Source organism: Globicephala melas, chromosome 1 (assembly GCF_963455315.2).
Source record: "Globicephala melas chromosome 1, mGloMel1.2, whole genome shotgun sequence".
NCBI lineage: Eukaryota > Metazoa > Chordata > Mammalia > Artiodactyla > Delphinidae > Globicephala > Globicephala melas.
In genome coordinates, this window is record NC_083314.1 from 87001437 (window position 1) to 87019611 (window position 18175).

General features: G+C 35.9%; 1 protein-coding gene across 2 annotated transcripts in view; it reads right to left on the bottom strand.

Moving 5' to 3' along the window:
• The window catches only part of SYCP1 (synaptonemal complex protein 1), a 158200-nt gene that overhangs the window by 24009 nt on the left and 116016 nt on the right, over positions 1-18175 (bottom strand). The window contains exons 23-26 of one of the 2 annotated variants that reach the window (XM_060287078.1): positions 14267-14383; positions 13728-13838; positions 12488-12580; positions 11739-11813 (exon numbers count right to left, since the gene is read on the bottom strand). In XM_060287078.1, coding sequence (XP_060143061.1) covers positions 11739-11813; positions 12488-12580; positions 13728-13838; positions 14267-14383 — 396 coding nt within the window. The remainder of the gene's footprint in view (positions 1-11738; positions 11814-12487; positions 12581-13727; positions 13839-14266; positions 14384-18175) is intronic. The other variant, XM_060287085.1, reaches the window with a different exon arrangement.

Consider the following 18175-nt stretch of genomic DNA (forward strand, 5'->3'; position numbering starts at 1 on the left):
AAAAAAAAAAAAAAAAAAAAAGATGTGAAGCCTAAGGAAAAAATCATCACAAAAAAACTACAGACCAATCTTTGTTATGAATCTAGGTGCAAAAATTGCTCAACAAAATACTAGCAAACCAAATCTAGCAGAATACAAAGAAGATTATATGTCATGACAAAGCAGGATTTCTCCCAAGAATTGAAATTGAATTTCATCAAATTAAAGACTTTGTGCTACAAATGATACCATCAAGAAACTGAAAAGACAATTCAAAGAATGGGAGAAAATGTTTAAAGATCTTATATCAGATAAGGGACTTGTATCTAGAATATATAAAGAACTCTTAAAACTCAACACTAAAAAAATAAGTAACCTAATTTTAAAATATGCAAAGTATCTGAATAGATATTTCTCCAAAAAAGATATACAAATGGCCAATAGCACGTGAAAAGATGATCAAAATCATTAGGCATTAAAGAAATACAAATCAAAACAAAAATGATATACCATGCCACACCCACCTGGATGATTATATCAAAAAAAGACAACAACAAGTATTGGTGAGGTTGTGGAAAAACTGAGACCTTCATGCACTACTAGTGGGAATCCAAAATGGTACAGTTGGTTTAGAGAACAGTTGGGCAGTATCTTAAAATATAGAGACACCATATTACCCAGCAATTCTACTTCTACATATATAATCAAGAGAAATGAAAACATATATCCTCACAAAACTTGTACACAAATATTCTTAACAGCATTATTCTTAATAGTCAAAATGGAAACAACCGAAATTTCCATCAATTGATAAATGGATAAATAAAACAGTATACCCATATAACAAAATATTATTCAGCAATAAAAAGGAATGAAGTACTGATATATGCTAGGACATGGTTGGACCTTGAAGACATTATGCTCAGTGAAACAAGACCATATATTACATGATTTCATTTAAGTGAAATATCCAGAAAAGGTAAATCTTATAGAAATAGAAAGTAGATCATTGATTGACTAGAGCTAGTGAATTTGTTGATGGGAGCCAAGGGGCAGGTATAATTGCTGCTGGGGGGTTGATACATATATTCTAAAACTACGTAGCAGTGATGGTTGCACAACTCTCAGTAACTGTCAATATATGTAAAAACCACTGAGTTGTACACTTTAAATGGATGATTATATAGTACATAAATTATATGTCAGTGAAACTGTTTTTAAAAACTTTCGGAGCTGAGCAAGGAAACAGACAAAGTTGGGGACTTTAACACCCCTCTTTCAGCTACTGATAGAATTACTAGGCAGGAAGTCAGCAAAAATATATAAAACCTGAACAACACAACTAACTAATTAGGTTTAATTGACATTTATAGTACACTCCACCAACAATAGCATAACATACATTTGTTTCAAGCACCTATAGATCATTCACCAAGACAGACCATATTCTGGGCCATAAAGCGAACCTCAACAAATTTAAAAGAATAAAACTGCTATGGACTAAATGTTTGTACCCCCCCAAAATTCATATATCAAGGCCTTAACACCCAGTGTGGAATGGTGTTTGGAGGTAGGGCCTTTAAGAAGTAATTGGGTTTGGAAGAGGTCATAGAGGTGAAGCCCTCACGATGGGACTGGTACTCATAAAGAGTTGAAGAGACCAGCATTCTCTTTCAGCCATGTGAGGACATAGCAAGAAAGTAACTGTCTTCAAGCCAGGAAATGGGCCCTGACCAGAACTTTACCACGCTGGCACTCTGATCTCAGACTTACAGCTTCCAGAACTGTGAGAAATAATATTTGTTGTTTAAGCCATTCAATCTATGGTATTTTTGTTATAGTATCACGCAGACAAATACAGAACTCATAAAGATTGTATTCTCTAACCATAATGGAATCAAACTAGAAATCAGTTAACAGAGAGACAACAGGAAAATCTTTGAACACATGAAAATTTGAAAACAAACTTCTAAATAATCAATGGGTCAAAGAAGAAGTCTCAAAGAAAAATAAAATTATAAGAACTGAATGGGGAGAGGGGGAAGATGGCGAAGAGTAAGACGCGGAGATCACCTTCCTCCCCACAGATACATCAGAAATACATCTACACGTGGAACAACTCCTAGAGAACACCTACTGAACGCTGGCAGAAGACCTCAGACCTCCCAATGGCAAGAAACCCCCCATGTACCTGGGTAGGGCAAAAGAAAAAAGAATAAACAGAGACAAAAGAATAGGGATGGGACGGGACCTGCACCAGTGGGAGGGAGCTGTGAAGGAGGAAAGGTTTCCACACACTAGGAAGCCCCTTCGCGGGTGGAGACTGCGGGTGGCGGAGGGGGGAAGTCTTTGGTGCCGCGGAGGAGAGCACAGCTACAGGGGTATGGAGGGCAAAGGGGAGAGATTCCCGCACAGAGGATCGGTGCCAACTGGCACTCACCAGCCCGAGAGGCTTGTCTGCTCACCCGCCGGGGAGGGCTGGGCTGGGAGCTGAGGCTCGGGATTCGGTTGGATCGCAGGCAGAGGACTAGCGGCGAGAACACAGCCTGAAGGGGTTAGTGCACCACAGCTAGCCGGGAGGGAGTCCGGGGAAAAGTCTGGACCTGCCGAAGAGGCAAGAGACTTTTTCTTGCCTTTTTGTTTCCTGGTGCGCGAGGAGAGGGGATTCAGAGCGCTGCTTAAAGGAGCTCCAGAGAAGGGCGCGAGCCGCAGCTATCAGCGCGGACCCCAGAGACAGGCATGGGATGCTAAGGCTGCTGCTGCAGCCACCAAGAAGCCTGTGTGCAAGCACAGGTCACTATCTACACCTCCCCTCCCGGGAGCCTGTGCAGCCCGCCACTGCCAGGGTCCCGGGATCCAGGGACAACTTCCCCGGGAGAACGCACGGTGGGCGCCTCAGGCTGGTGCAACGTCCTGCCGGCCTCTGCCACCGCAGGCTCGCCGCGCACTCCGTGCCCCTCCCTCCTCCCAGCCTGAGTGAGCCAGAGTCCCCGAATCAGCTGCTCCTTTAACCCCGTCCTGTCTGAGCGAAGAACAGATGCCCTCAGGCAACCCACACGCAACCTACACCACATCCCAAGCTGAACCCCGGGAGCTGTGCGAACACAGAAGAGAAAGGGAAATTTCTCCCAGCTGCCTCAGGAGCAGCGGATTAAATCTCCACAATTAACTTGATGTACCCTGCATCGGTGGAATACCTGAATGGACAACGAATCACCCAAATTGAGGAGGTGGACTTTGACAGCAAGATATATTATTTGTTCCCCTTTTCCTCTTTTTGTGAGTGTATATGTGTATGCTTCAGAGTGAGATTTTGTATAGCTTTGCTTTCACCATTTGTCCTAGGGTTCTGTTCGTCCGTTTTCTTTTTTTACTTAAAAATTTTTTTTCTTAATAATTATTTTTTATTTTAATAACTTTATTTTATTTTATCCTCTTTCTTTCTTTCTTTCTACTTTTTCTCCCTTTTATTCTAAGCCGTGTGGATGAAAGGCTCTTGGTGCTGCAGCCAGGAGTCAGTGCTGTGCCTCTGAAGTGGGAGAGCCAACTTCAGGACACTGGTCCACAAGAGACCTCCCAGCTCCATGTAATATCAAACGGTGAAAATCTCCCAGAGATCTCCATCTCAACACCAACACCCAGCTTCACTCAACGACCAGCAAGCTACAGTGCTGGACACCCTATGACAAACAACTAGCAAGACAGGAACACAATCCCACCCATTAGCAGAGAGGCTGCCTAAAATCATAATAAGTCCACAGACACCCCAAAACACACCACCAGACGTGGACCTGCCCACCAGAAAGACAAGATCCAGCCTCATCCACCAGAACACAGACACTAGTCCCCTCCACCAGGAAGCCTACACAACCCACTGAACCAACTTTAGCCACTGGGGACAGACATCAAAAACAACGGGAACTACGAATCTGCAGCCTGCAAAAGGAGACCCCAAACACAGTAAGATAAGCAAAATGAGAAGACAGAAAAACACACAGCAGATAAAGGAGCAAGATAAAAACCCATCAGACCTAACAAATGAAGAGGAAATAGGCAGTCTACCTGAAAAAGAATTCAGAATAATGATAGTAAAGATGATCCAAGATCTTGGAAATACAATAGAGAAAATGCAAGAAACATTTAACAAGGACCTAGAAGAACTAAAGAGGAAACAAGCAATGATGAACAACAAAATAAATGAAATTAAAAATACTCTAGAAGGGATCAATAGCAGAATAACTGAGGCAGAAGAATGGATACGTGACCTGGAAGATAAAATAGTGGAAATAACTACTGCAGAGCAGAATAAAGAAAAAAGAATGAAAAGAAATGAGGACAGTCTCAGAGACTTCTGGGACAATATTAAATGCAACAACATTCGAATTATAGGGGTTCTAGAAGAAGAAGAGAAAAAGAAAGGGACTGAGAAAGTATTTGAAGAGATTATAGTTGAAAACTTCCCTAATATGGAAAAGGAAATAGTTAATCAAGTCCAGGAAGCACAGAGAGTCCCACACAGGATAAATCCAAGGAGAAACACGCCAAGACACATATTAATCAAACTGTCAAAAATTAAATACAAAGAAAACATATTAAAAGCAGCAAGGGAAAAACAACAAATAACACACAAGGGAATTCCCATAAGGTTAACAGCTGATCTTTCAGCAGAAACTCTGCAAGCCAAAAGGGACTGGCAGGACATATTTAAAGTGATGAAGGAGAAAAACCTACAACCAAGATTACTCTACCCAGCAAGGATCTCATTCACATTTGATGGAGAAATTAAAACCTTTACAGACAAGCAAAAGCTGAGAGAGTTCAGCACCACCAAACAAGTTTTACAACAAATGCTAAAGGAACTTCTCTAGACAAGAAACACAAGAGAAGAAAAAGACCTACAATAACAAACCCAAAACAATTAAGAAAATGGGAATAGTAACATACATATCGATAATTACCTTAAATGTAAATGGATTAAATGCTCCCACCAAAAGACACAGATTGGCTGAATGGATACAAAAACAAGACCCATATATATGCTGTCTACAAGAGACCCACTTCAGACCTAGGGACACATACAGACTGAAAGTGAGGGGATGGAAAAAGATATTCCATGCAAATGGAAACCAAAAGAAAGCTGGAGTAGCAATTCTCATATCAGACAAAATAGACTTTAAAATAAAGACTATTAGAAGGGACAAAGAAGGACACTACATAATGATCAAGGGATCGATCCAAGAAGAAGATATAACAATTGTAAATATTTCTGCACGCAACATAGGAGCACCTCAATACATAAGGCAAATACCAACAGCCATAAAAGGGGAAATCGACAGTAACACATTCATAGTAGGGGACTTTAACACCCCACTTTCACCAATGGACAGATCATCCAAAATGAAATAAATAAGGAAACACAACTTTAAATGATACATTAAACAAGATGGACTTAATTGATACTTACAGAACATTCCATCCAAAACCAACAGAATACACATTTTTCTCAAGTGCTCATGGAACATTCTCCAGGATAGATCATATCTTGGGTCACAAATCAAGCCTTGGTAAATTTAAGAAAATTGAAATTGTATCAAGTATCTTTTCCGACCACAAGGCTATGAGACTAGATATCAATTACAGGAAAAGATCTGTAAAAAACACAGACACATGGTGGCTAAACAATACAATACTTAATAACGAAGTGATCACTGAAGAAATCAAAGAGGAAATAAAAAAATACCTAGAAACAAATGACAATGGAGACACGATGATCCAAAACCTATGGGATGCAGCAAAAGCAGTTCTAAGAGGGAAGTTTATAGCAATACAATCGTACCTTAAGAAACAGGAAACATCTTGAATAAACAACCTAACCTTGCACCTAACGCAATTAGAGAAAGAAGAACAAAAAACCCCAAAGTTAGCAGAAGGAAAGAAATCATAAAGATCAGATCAGAAATAAATGAAAAAGAAATGAAGGAAACGATAGCAAAGATCAATAAACTAAAAACTGGTTCTTCGAGAAGATAAACAAAATAGATAAACCATTAGCCAGACTCATCAAGAAAAAAAGGGAGAAGACTCAAATCAACAGAATTAAAAATGAAAAAGAAGTAACAACTGACACTGCAGAAATACAAAAGATCATGAGAGATTACTACAAGCAACTCTATGCCAATAAAATGGACAACCTGGAAGAAATGGACAAATCTTAGAAATGCACAACCTGCCAAGACTGAATCAGGAAGAAATAGAAAATATGAACAGACAAATCACAAGCACTGAAATTGAAACTGTGATAAAAAATCTTCCAACAAACAAAAGCCCAGGACCATATGGCTTCATGGGTGAATTCTACCAAACACTTAGAGAAGAGCTAACACCTATCCTTCTCAAACTCTTCCAAAATATAGCAGAGGGAGGAACACTCCCAAACTCATTCTACGAGGACACCATCACCCTGATACCAAAACCAGACAAGGATGTCACAAAGAAAGAAAACTACAGGCCAATATCACTGATGAACTAGATGCAAAAATTCTCAACAAAATATTAACAAACAGAATCCAACAGCACATTAAAAGGGTCATACCCCATGATTAAGTGGGGTTTATTCCAGGAATTCAAGGATTCTTCAATATATGCAAATAAATCAATGTGATAAACCATATTAACAAATTAAAGGAGAAAAACCATATGATCAACTCAATAGATGCAGAGAAAGCTTTCGACAAAATTCAACACCCATTTTTGATAAAAACCCTGCAGAAAGTAGGCATAGAGGGAACTTTCCTCAACATAATAAAGGCCACATATGACAAACCCACAGGCAACATCATCCTCAATGGTGAAAAAGTGAAAGCATTTCCACTAAGATCAGGAACAAGACAAGGTTGCCCACTCTCACCACTCTTATTCAACATAGTTTTGGAAGTTTTAACCACAGCAATCAGATAAGAAAAGGAAATAAAGGGAATCCAAATCGGAAAAGAAGAAGTAAAGCTGTCACTGTTTACAGATGACATGATACTATACATAGAGAATCCTAAAGATGCTACCAGACAACTACTAGAGCTAATCAATGAATTTGGTAAAGTAGCAGGATACAAAATTACTGCACAGAAATCTCTGGCATTCCTATACACTCATGATGAAAAATCTGAAAGTGAAATCAAGAAAACACTCCCATTTACCACTGCAACAAAAAGAATATAATATCTAGGAATAAGCCTACCTAAGGAGACAAAAGACCTGTATGCAGAAAATTATAAGACACTGATGAAAGAAATTAAAGGTGATACAAATAGATGGAGAGATATATCGTGTTCTTGGATTGGAAGAATCAAAATTGTGAAAATGACTCTACTACCCAAAGCAATCTACAGATTCAATGCAATCCCTATCAAACTACCACTGGCATTTTTCACAGAACTAGAACAAAAAATTTCACAATTTGTATGGAAACAGAAAAGACCCCGAATAGCCAAAGCAATCTTGAGAACCAGAAATGGAGCTGGAGGAATCAGGCTCCCTGACTTCAGACTATACTATAAAGCTACAGTAATCAAGACACTATGGTACTGGCACAAAAACAGAAATATAGATCAATGGAACAGGATACAAAGCCCAGAGATAAACCCACAAACATATGGTCACCTTATCTTTGATAATGGAGGCAGGAATGTACAGTGGAGAAAGGACAGCCTCTTCGATAAGTGGTCCTGGGAAAACTGGACAGGTACATGTAAAGTATGAAATTAGAACACTCCCTAACACCATACACAAAAATTAGCTTAGAATGGATTAAAGACATAAATGTAAGGCCAGAAACTATCAAACTCTTAGAGGAAAACATAGGCAGAACACTCTATGACATAAATCACAGCAAGATCCTTTTTGACCCACCTCTTAGAGAAATGGAAATAAAAACAAAAATAAACAAATGGGGCCTAATGAAACTTCAAAGCTTTTGCACAGCAAAGGAAACCATAAACAAGACCAAAAGACAACCCTCAGAATGGGAGAAAATATTTGCAAATGAAGCAACTGACAAAGGATTAATCTCCAAAATTTACAAGCAGCTCAATAACAAAAAACCAAACAACCCAATCCAAAAATGGGCAGAAGACCTAAATAGACATTTCTCCAAAGAAGATATACAGATTGCCAACAAACACATGAAAGAATGCTCATCATCATTAATCATTAGAGAAATGCAAATCAAAACTACAATGAGATATCATCTCACCCCAGTCAGAATGGCCATCATCAAAAAATCTAGAACCAATAAATGCTGGAGAGGGTGTGGACAAAAGGGAACCCTCTTGCACTGCTGGTGGGAATGTGAATTGGTACAGCCACTATGGAGAACAGTATGGAGGTTCCTTAAAAAACTACAAACAGAACTACCATATGACCCAGCAATCCCACTACTGGGCATATACCCTGAGAAAACAATAATTCAAAAAGAGTCATGTACCAAAATGTTCATTGCAGCTCTATTTACAATAGCCAGAAGATGGAAGCAACCTAAGTGTCCGTCATCGGATGAATGGATAAAGAAGATGTGGCACATATATACAATGGAATATTACTCAGCCATAAAAAGAAACGAAATTGAGTTATTTGTAGTGAGGTGGATGGACCTAGAGTCTTTCATACAGAGTGAAGTAACTCAGAAACAGAAAGGCAAATACCGTATGCTAACACATATATATGGAATCTAAGAAAAAAAAATGTCATGAAGAACCTAGGGGTAAGACGGGAATAAAGACACAGACCTACTAGAGAAGGGACTTGAGGATATAGGGAGGGAGGAGGGTAAGCTGTGACAAAGTGAGAGAGTGGCATGGACATATATACACTACCAAACATAAAATAGATAGCTAGTGGGAAGCAGCCGCATAGCACAGGGAGATCAGCTGGGTGCTTTGTGACCACCTAGAGGGGTGGGATAGGGAGGGTGGGAAGGAGGGAGATGCAAGAAGGAAGAGATATGGGAACATATGTATATGTATAACTGATTCACTTTGTTATAAAGCAGAAACTAACACACCATTGTAAAGCAATTATACTCCAATAAAGATGTAAAAAAAGTCTTTAGAGACATGAAAAGTAGGGCTAACCTTTTATTTCAAAAGTCTAGTAAAGAAGTAAAAAAAAAACTGTATGAACACAAAACACAACATATCAAAACATACGGGACACAGCTAAAGCAGTACTGAGAGAGAAATTTATAGTACTAAATGCTTATATTAGGAAAAAGGGGAGAGTGATTTCAGCAAAATGGCAGAATAGGCGTTTTTACCGTCCTCCCCATCAAGAACACAGATTTTGACTATAATCCATAGATGAGAATACCTCTGTGGAAGTTCTGGAGTCCAAAAGAGAACTTCCAGCACACCATTAGAGCAAAAAAAAAAAAACCCAGATTCAACACACTGAAGAAGATAAGAAGAATGGTTTCATTTTACCCACATCACCCCCTCTCCCAAGACAGTACAGCACAGTTCCCAGAGAGAACCTGTTAAGTCAGCAATTTTTCCCATGGGGAAAAGTGAGACCAGGAAAGTAAGCACCTAGCTTCCCCAACTATGCAAAACACTGCCAAATATTTGCAAACCATATATGTGATAAAGGGTTAATGTCAAAAACATATAAAGAACTCATACAATTCAATAGCCAAAAGCCAAACGATCCAATTTAAAAATTGGCACAGGACCTGAGTAGACATATTTCCAAAGAAGATATATAAATGGCCAACAAGTAAATGAAAAGGTATTCAACATCACTAATCATCAGGGAACTGCAAATCCAAAGTACTATTAGATATATTACCTCATGTTTCTTGGAATGGCTATTATCAAATAAAACAAGAGATACATGCTGGCATGGATGCAGAGAAAAAGAAGAACCCTTATGCACTACAGATGGGAAAGTAAATTGGTTCAGCCCCTACAGAAAACAGTATAAAGATTCTTCAAAAAATTAAAAATAGAACTGCCATACAAGTCAGAAATTCTACTTCTGAGACTACATCCAAAGGAAATGAAATTATTATGTTGAAGAGGTATTTGCACCCCCATGTAGCATTATTCACAACATCCAGTACATGGAAACAACCTGAGTGTCCATAGACGAAGAATGGATAGAGACAGTGCAGTATATATATACAATGGAGTATTATTCAGGTGTAAAAAGAAGGAAATCCTTTCATTTGTAACAACATGGTTAGACCTTGAGAGCATTATGCTAACTGAAATCGACAGAGAAAGACAAATACTATATGATATCACTTACATGTGGAATCTTAAAAAACAAACAAAACACAACTAAATTCACAGAGAAGAGGATTAGATTTATGGTTACAAGATGCAGGGTTTGGGGAAATGGGGAACTGGATGAAGGTGGTCAAAAGGCACTAACATCCAGTTATAAGACAAGTACTAGGGATGTAATGTATAACATGATGACTATCATTAACACTACTGTATGGTACATTTGAAAGTTGCTAAGAGAGTAAATCCTAAGAGTTCTCATCACAAGGAAAAAACCTTTTTTTTCTTTGTCTTTCTTTTTCTTAATCTATATGAGATGATGGATGTTAACTAAACTTATTGTGGTTATCATTTTACAATGTATGTAAGGCAAATCATGCTGTACACCTTAACTTATACAGTGCTGTCAATTATATCTCAATAAAATTGGAAAAAGAACCTAGAAGAAAGAACATTAGGAGTGGTTTAATACAAGGAAGTATTATTCCTCTTTTACTAAAACAGTAGGATAAAGGTAAATATGTATGCTACAATTGCAGGTGAAGTAAAAGCCACTTAGTCATTTCTTTGACAAACATTTGTCGAAAACAGAAAATTTTCAAAGCACTATGCTCAAATAAAGGAAAGATAAAGATAAATAGACATAACCCCAGCCCTTGAGGAACTTGAAATATAATGGGCCACAGAGTGACATAACTATTTTAATATAAGAGCAAAATACTATGAGAATACTTATATACAGTCAGCTCACCTTTGCAAGATAAAAGATATGTGAAGTTTTCCATAGGTGGAGAAAGGAAGAAAGAAATTAAATGCAGGAAACAAAGTGAACAAATGCACAGAGGTTTGAAATTGAAATTGCATGTTACCTAGGCACGTTGCAGAGTGATTAGGGAGGAGGATTTGGAATTATGAAAAATAAACCTAGATTTGAATTCTAAGCCATTCTATTTTTTTTATTATGTGATCCTGAATAAATAAGCTAACCTCTATAAAAATGGAGATAATAATAAGTATTGTTTATAGAACTGCTATAAAGATTAAATTATATATAAGTAGTATACTCAGCACAGTGAGCTGTCATATAGAAAGAAAAAAAAAGTATTTGTCATTTTAAAGTGTGAGTCAGTTCACTTTGTAAATTCCAAAACACTATACAAATATAAGGCATTATTTTTTTTCTGAAACATGATCAATAGCTAAAAAACACATCCAAATACATAAGTACTTTATAATATATGAAATAATATTTATATCTGAAAGCTCGCCTACTCTTAAAGTATACTTATATTTCTATGTCTTTAATATTTAAACAAGGGAATATGCTAAATACTTCTGAAATAAAAGCTAATGGGGAAAATTATATTTTTAATCCTTACTCAAATTTATCCTATTATTTTCTAATATAACATGTTTATAAAAACTTAAGTTACACCTAAAACTTAAAATTAGTTACTTTATCTATAATGCCACAAAACCTACTTTTTCTTCTCTTTCTATTTCAAGTTGTTTCTTAGCAGAACAAAGTTCATTTTTGAGATTGGATAGTTCAGTCTCCTAAAGAAAAAGGAACATGAAGCTTATAAGTGCATCCATATATTTCTTAAGACAATAAAAATTCAAACTAGTGTTTCAAAACACTATTCTCTTTCTATTTCAAGTTGTTTCTTAGCAGAACAAAGTTCATTTTTGAGATTGGATAGTTCAGTCTCCTAAAGAAAAAGGAACATGAAGCTTATAAGTGCATCCATATATTTCTTAAGACAATAAAAATTCAAACTAGTGTTTCAAAACCAATTTAGTTTTATAGAGAAATAAATTCACTCATGAAATATATACACTTTTAAAACCCTACTGATATGAAGGCTCCTAGTTGAATATAACTAAAGATTTAATTTAGACAACTTTTGTATAGTTTGCTCTAAAGAAATGTTTAACACTATGTATATCTCTCCTTCTCATTCTCTCCCAATCTATCTCACTCCTCCTTTCCCAACCTCAATCAGAGCTCAAAACTTATTCGTAACTGGAGTTTATAACTTTTCATTTGAAAAACAGAGTTCGTTTTACCAAAAAAATGATTAGAAAACCACCTACCTATAAGATCTATAACATCCTTTTCAGATTTATGATTATTTGATTCTACAGTTCAAAATTATGGTTTTATTTATTATTCTTTACTACCAGCCATGCTGACATGAAAATTGGCTTCTACTGCTATTTGTTCTCACCAAAGATGCTTTCAATGATGACTGTTCTTGTTCTTTGCTCTTATAAAGTCCTAATTCTGAGTCTCTTTCTTCAACAATTTTATCATATTGGTGCTATGTTAAAAAGAGAAACCATTTTAAGTATATTAGAAGCCCAAAAGATTACATTTTAATACGACTGGTATCCTTATGCATTTAATATTTATAAAAAATGATGTTTATGAATTCAGTAATACATATCTGAGCTATTTTTTAATTTTTTCAACTACATTTTTAAATTCTAACAATAAAAACAATGAAACATAGATAACTGTCTTAGAAATAATCCAAGAGCAAGAAATAATTTTTTAAATTAGAGACACTGAATTTCATAATTTATAAAAAGTCTAGAAACACAGGACCTCTTCGAAAAACGGCTGATTCCAGATCTTGTGCAGGGAATACAAAATGAGCCTTGAACATTTTGTCATAACAGAAAGCAAGAAAGCTGTCACAGATTATTAGGGTCAAATCAAAGGGACCTGCCAACCAGTTCGAAGAGGCTCCCACTGGCCAAAGTTGGGACAATTTAAGTGTCAACAAGGATCAAAACTGTACTGGATTAAGACATACCAAATATGCTTAAATCTATGAGTTCACAATATTACTTAAAATATTTTTTTAAATCCTCATTGGTTACTTCATAATAATATCCTAGCAACAACTTATAAAGATTAATTGATAGGTATAGCCCACTTCCTCTCCAAATCTTGAAGAGTATAGGGCTTAATTCCCTAAGAGAATGATTACTTTCAAACAACAATAAAAAATAGAGCACACTCACAAACACAACAAACATTGTCTTTCATCTATTTATTATTGTTTAGCCTAGTATGTGTTAGACACAGGTAGAAGATAAAAATATTATATTTATAGTTATATTATATTTATTTAAATACATATCCTGGGTATGTATTTAAATAACTACAAGGTGGGAAAGTCTATAAGAGACTACTATGAAAATTGAGGAAAAGAGTGATTACATTTATCCATCAAGACAATAAGGAGAGACCTCCTCAAGGAAGTGACCCCCAGGCTCAGCTTCATGTGGTTAAGACTTCAATTTGGAGAAATGAGAGATCAAGAGTATTCCAGCTATAATTAGTCATTGTTGCATAGACAATAATTTTCTCTGACAAATCAGAATGCTATATTTTACCATTTTTATGCATAAATATGGCTCCAATTAATAATTTTCATTACACAACAGGAAAAAAATTACCTTATGCTTTTCCATAAGTGCTACCATTTCAGCTATTTTATGTTGACATCGTATATCAATTTCTTTCTGTAATTTTACTGCTTCATCAGCTATTACTTTTGCTTTCTCAACCTATCAAATAAATTTAAAGTTTTTTAAAATTAATGCACAAAAAACAAATTTAACTTAAATGTTAAATTTAAGTTAAAATACAGAAATCAAACACCAGGAAATTAGGAAAGCCAAGTAGAAAATACATTATTGTTTTGGTTTATTTTAGGTAGGGTCTTCTACTAAGTGAATGACAGTATAACACTGTAAAGATCATTTAATCTTTTCAAAATGATTATATACTACCCAATACTCAAATACTTAGAATAACAATGATACTTTTAGCTTCTATTAAAAAAGCTAATTAATTATCCCTAGTATAAATTTATTAAATCTTCTAAAGAATCATAATGTTAAAAGTAAGAATTATTACTTTTCTCTTAAAATGCAAACATACAAATATAGGGTTTTAGTATAACAACTTCTCAAACATATTTAGTTTTTCCTACCTCTCCCAAAAGATTTTCTTCTAATAGCTTTTTGTCCTCAATTTCTTTCTGATAGCTGTCAGTCATTTCTTTAAATTTTTGTTTGGCACCTTCTAGTTCTAATTCTAATTTATTGACCTTTGAATAAAGAAAACAGCATGAACATTAATAAATTCTGTGGATTACTTGAAAATATTCTGTATTCATTTTGTGGTTTTGTGACTCTTAAAAGATGATTTATTCATAGATATTATAGTTGGATCATTTTACTTACAGTTTTCATATGGTGAGATGTGCTTTATTTTTCACAATATCTATCTTTTTCCCTAAAATGCATATTTAGTCTTGACAAGTAATATTTTAAAAGCAGCCATATTTTTATTTTTAATGAATTTTTCAACAATATTTATTTAGTCTCAGTTTGCTGTTTTATTACAATAAGTAACTATTCCATTTGGACAGAACACACATGCAATTCAAGGAAAAAGCATTTTTTTCAAAAAAAAAAAAGCTTTACTGAGGTATAACATATGCAAAAAAACTACACATAGTTAATGTATACAGTGAGATGAGATTGGACAAATGCATACACCCATGAAATCATCGCCAAAATCAAGGTAATAGACATATCCATCATCTTCAAAAGTTTCCTTCTGTCCCGTTTTTTTTGTCATAAGAACACTTACATGAGACTACTCTCTTAACAAATTTTTTTAAATTTTATGCATATTTATTCCTTCTAATAGATAGTGTTCAGGTTCTTTTTAATTGATGCCTATTTCTCCCTATCCTCCTAACCCTGATACATTTTTTAAATGTTTTTATTGTGGTAAAAGTCACATGATATAAAACATACTATTTTAACCATATTTAACTGTATGGTTCAATGGCACTAAGTACATTCACATTGTTGTGCAACTCTCACCATCATCCATCTCCCGAATATTTCACCTTCGTAAACTGAAACTCTGTGCCCTTTAAACATTAACTCCCCATTCTCGCTCCCCACTCCCTCTACCCCCCAGCCCCTGGCATCTACCAATGTACTTTCTGACTCTATGAATTTGACTATTCTAGGCACCTCGTATAAGTGGAATCAAACAGTACTTGTCTGCACGTAATGTATACTGGAATGTATTTTTAAGGCTAACAATATATGTCCTGCAAACAGAATGTACCTTCTTTTTTTCCCCCCTGTGCTATACAGTAGGTACTGACCAGCCAAATACGTCATACATAGTAGTGTACATACATCAGTCCCAATCTCCCAATCCATCTCACCCCTGTCTTAGTGTCCATACACTTGCTCTCTACAATTGTGTCTCTATTTCTGCTTTGCAAATAGGTTCATTTGCACCATTTTTCTATATTCCATATACATGCGTTAATATACAACATTTGTGTTTCTCTTTCTAACTTACTTCACTCTGTATGACAGTTTCTAGGTCCATCCACGTCTCTGCGAATGGCACAATTTCATTCCTTTTTATGGCTAATAGTCCATTGTACCACATCTTCTTTATACATTCCTCTGTTAATGGACACTTAGGTTGCTTCCACGACCTGGCTATTGTAAATAGTGCTGCAATGCACACTGGGGTGCATGCATCTTTTGGAATTATGGTTTTCTCAGGGTATATGCCCAGTAGTGTGATTGCTGGGTCATATGGTAGTTGTATTTTTAGTTTTTTAAGGAACCTCCATACTGTTCTCCATAGTGGCTGTATCAATTTACATTCCAACCAACGGTGTAAAAGGGTTCCCTTTTCTCCACACCCTCTTCAGCATTTATTGTTTGTAGATTTTTTGATGATGGACATTCTGAACAGTGTGAGGTGATACCTCATGGTGGTTTTGATTTGCATTTCTCTAATAATTAGTGATGTTGAGCAGCTTTTCATGGGCCTCTTGGCCATCTGTATGTTTTCGTTGGAGAAAAGCCTATTTAGGTCTTCTGCCCACTTTTGATTGGGTTGTTTGTCTGGATATTGAGCTGCATAAGCTATTTGTATATTTTGGAGATGAATCCCTTGTCAGTTGCTTCATTTGCAAATATTTTCTCCCATTCTGAGGGTTGCCTTTTGGTCTTGTTTATGGTTTCCTTTGCTGTGCAAAAGCTTTTAAGTTTAACTGGGTCCCATTTGTTTATTTTTGTTTTAATTTTCATTATTCTAGAAGGTGTGTCCAAAAAGATCTTGCTGTGATTTATGTCAAAGAGTGTTCTGCCTATGTTTTCCTCTAAGAGTTTTATAGTGTCTGGCCTTACATTTAGGTCTTTAATCCCTTTTGAGTTTATTTTTGTGTATGGTGTTAGGAAGTGTTCCAATTTCATTGTTTTACATGTAGCTGTCCAGTTTTCCCAGCACCACTTATTGAAGAGGCTGTCTTTTCTCCATTGTATATTCTTGCCTCCTTTTTCATAGATTAGTTGACCACAGGTGTGTGGGTTTATCTCTGGGCTTTCTATCCTGTTCCATTTATCTATATTACTGTTTTTGTGCCAGTACCATACTGTCTTGATTACTGTAGTTTTGTAGTGTAGTCTGAAGTCAGGGAGTCTGATTCCTCCAGCTCCAGTTTTCTTTCTCAAGATTGCTTCGGCTATTCGGGGTCCTTTGTTTCCATACAAATTGTAAAAATTTTTGTTCTATTTCTGTGAAAAATGCCATTGGTAATTTGATAGGGATTGCATTGAATCTGTAGACTGCTTTAAGTAAACAATATAGAATTGTTGACTACAGGCACTATGTAGTACAGCAGCTCTCTAGAACTACTTTATCTTGCATAACTGAAACCTAAGCAAATTGAAGAACAACTCCCCATTTCCCCCTCCCTCCTAGTCCCTGGTATTTACTTTTCTAATTTCTGCTTCTATGTGTTTGACTATTTTAGGTATCATGCAGTATTTGTTCTTCAGTGACTGGCTTTTGTTGCTGAATTGTAAATATTCTTTACATATTCTGGATATTAGATCATTACCAAATAATGATTTGCAAATATTTTTTCCAATTTTTTGGCTTGTCTTTTCACCCCCTTGATAGTGTCCTTTCAACCTTTGATAGTGTCCCCTTGAACATTATCAATAGAGTGAAAAGATTCATTGCAATCTCTACCCAAATTCCAACTGCCTTTTGTCGGAACAAATTGATCCTAAAGTTTACAAGGAATTCCCAGGGACCCTGGATAGCCAAAACAATCTTGAAAAAGAACAACGTTGGAGGACACATAATCCCCAATTTTAAAACTCACTACAAAGCTACAATAATCAAAACAGCGTGGTACTGACAAAAGGTAAACATATGGATCAATGGAATAGAATAGGAAGTCCAGAAATAAAGCCATACAACTATGGTCAACTTAGAATGACAAGACAATTCAATGGAGAAAGAATAGCTTCTAACAATAAGAATGACAAAAGAATTCAATGGAGAAAGAACAGTTTCTAACAAATGTTGTTAAGACAAATAATAAGCACATGGAAAAGAATGAAGTTGGACTCTTACCTCATATCACATTACAAAAATAACTCAAAATAGATTAAACATCTAAATGTAATAGCTAAAACCAAAAACTCTTAGAAGAAAATAGGAGTTAAAATGCATGACAATAGATTTGGCAATGGATCCTTAGATATGACACTAAAAACACAAGCAACTAAAGAAAAACAGTTAAAATGGATTCCATTAAAAAGCACACTCAGTATTACTGAGATTAATTTTCTATAAAGAATCAACACCTTCAGTTTCTATTTTTTCCATATATTTTGTACAAATATTTACTAATATAATAATTATCAAAAGAAAGAGGACCTTAGGACTTCCCTGGTGGTCCAATGTTAAGAATCCGCCTACCAGTGCAGTGGATGTGGGTTCGATCCCTGGTCAGATAACTAAGATCCCACATGCCTCAGGGCGACTAAGCCTGTGCACT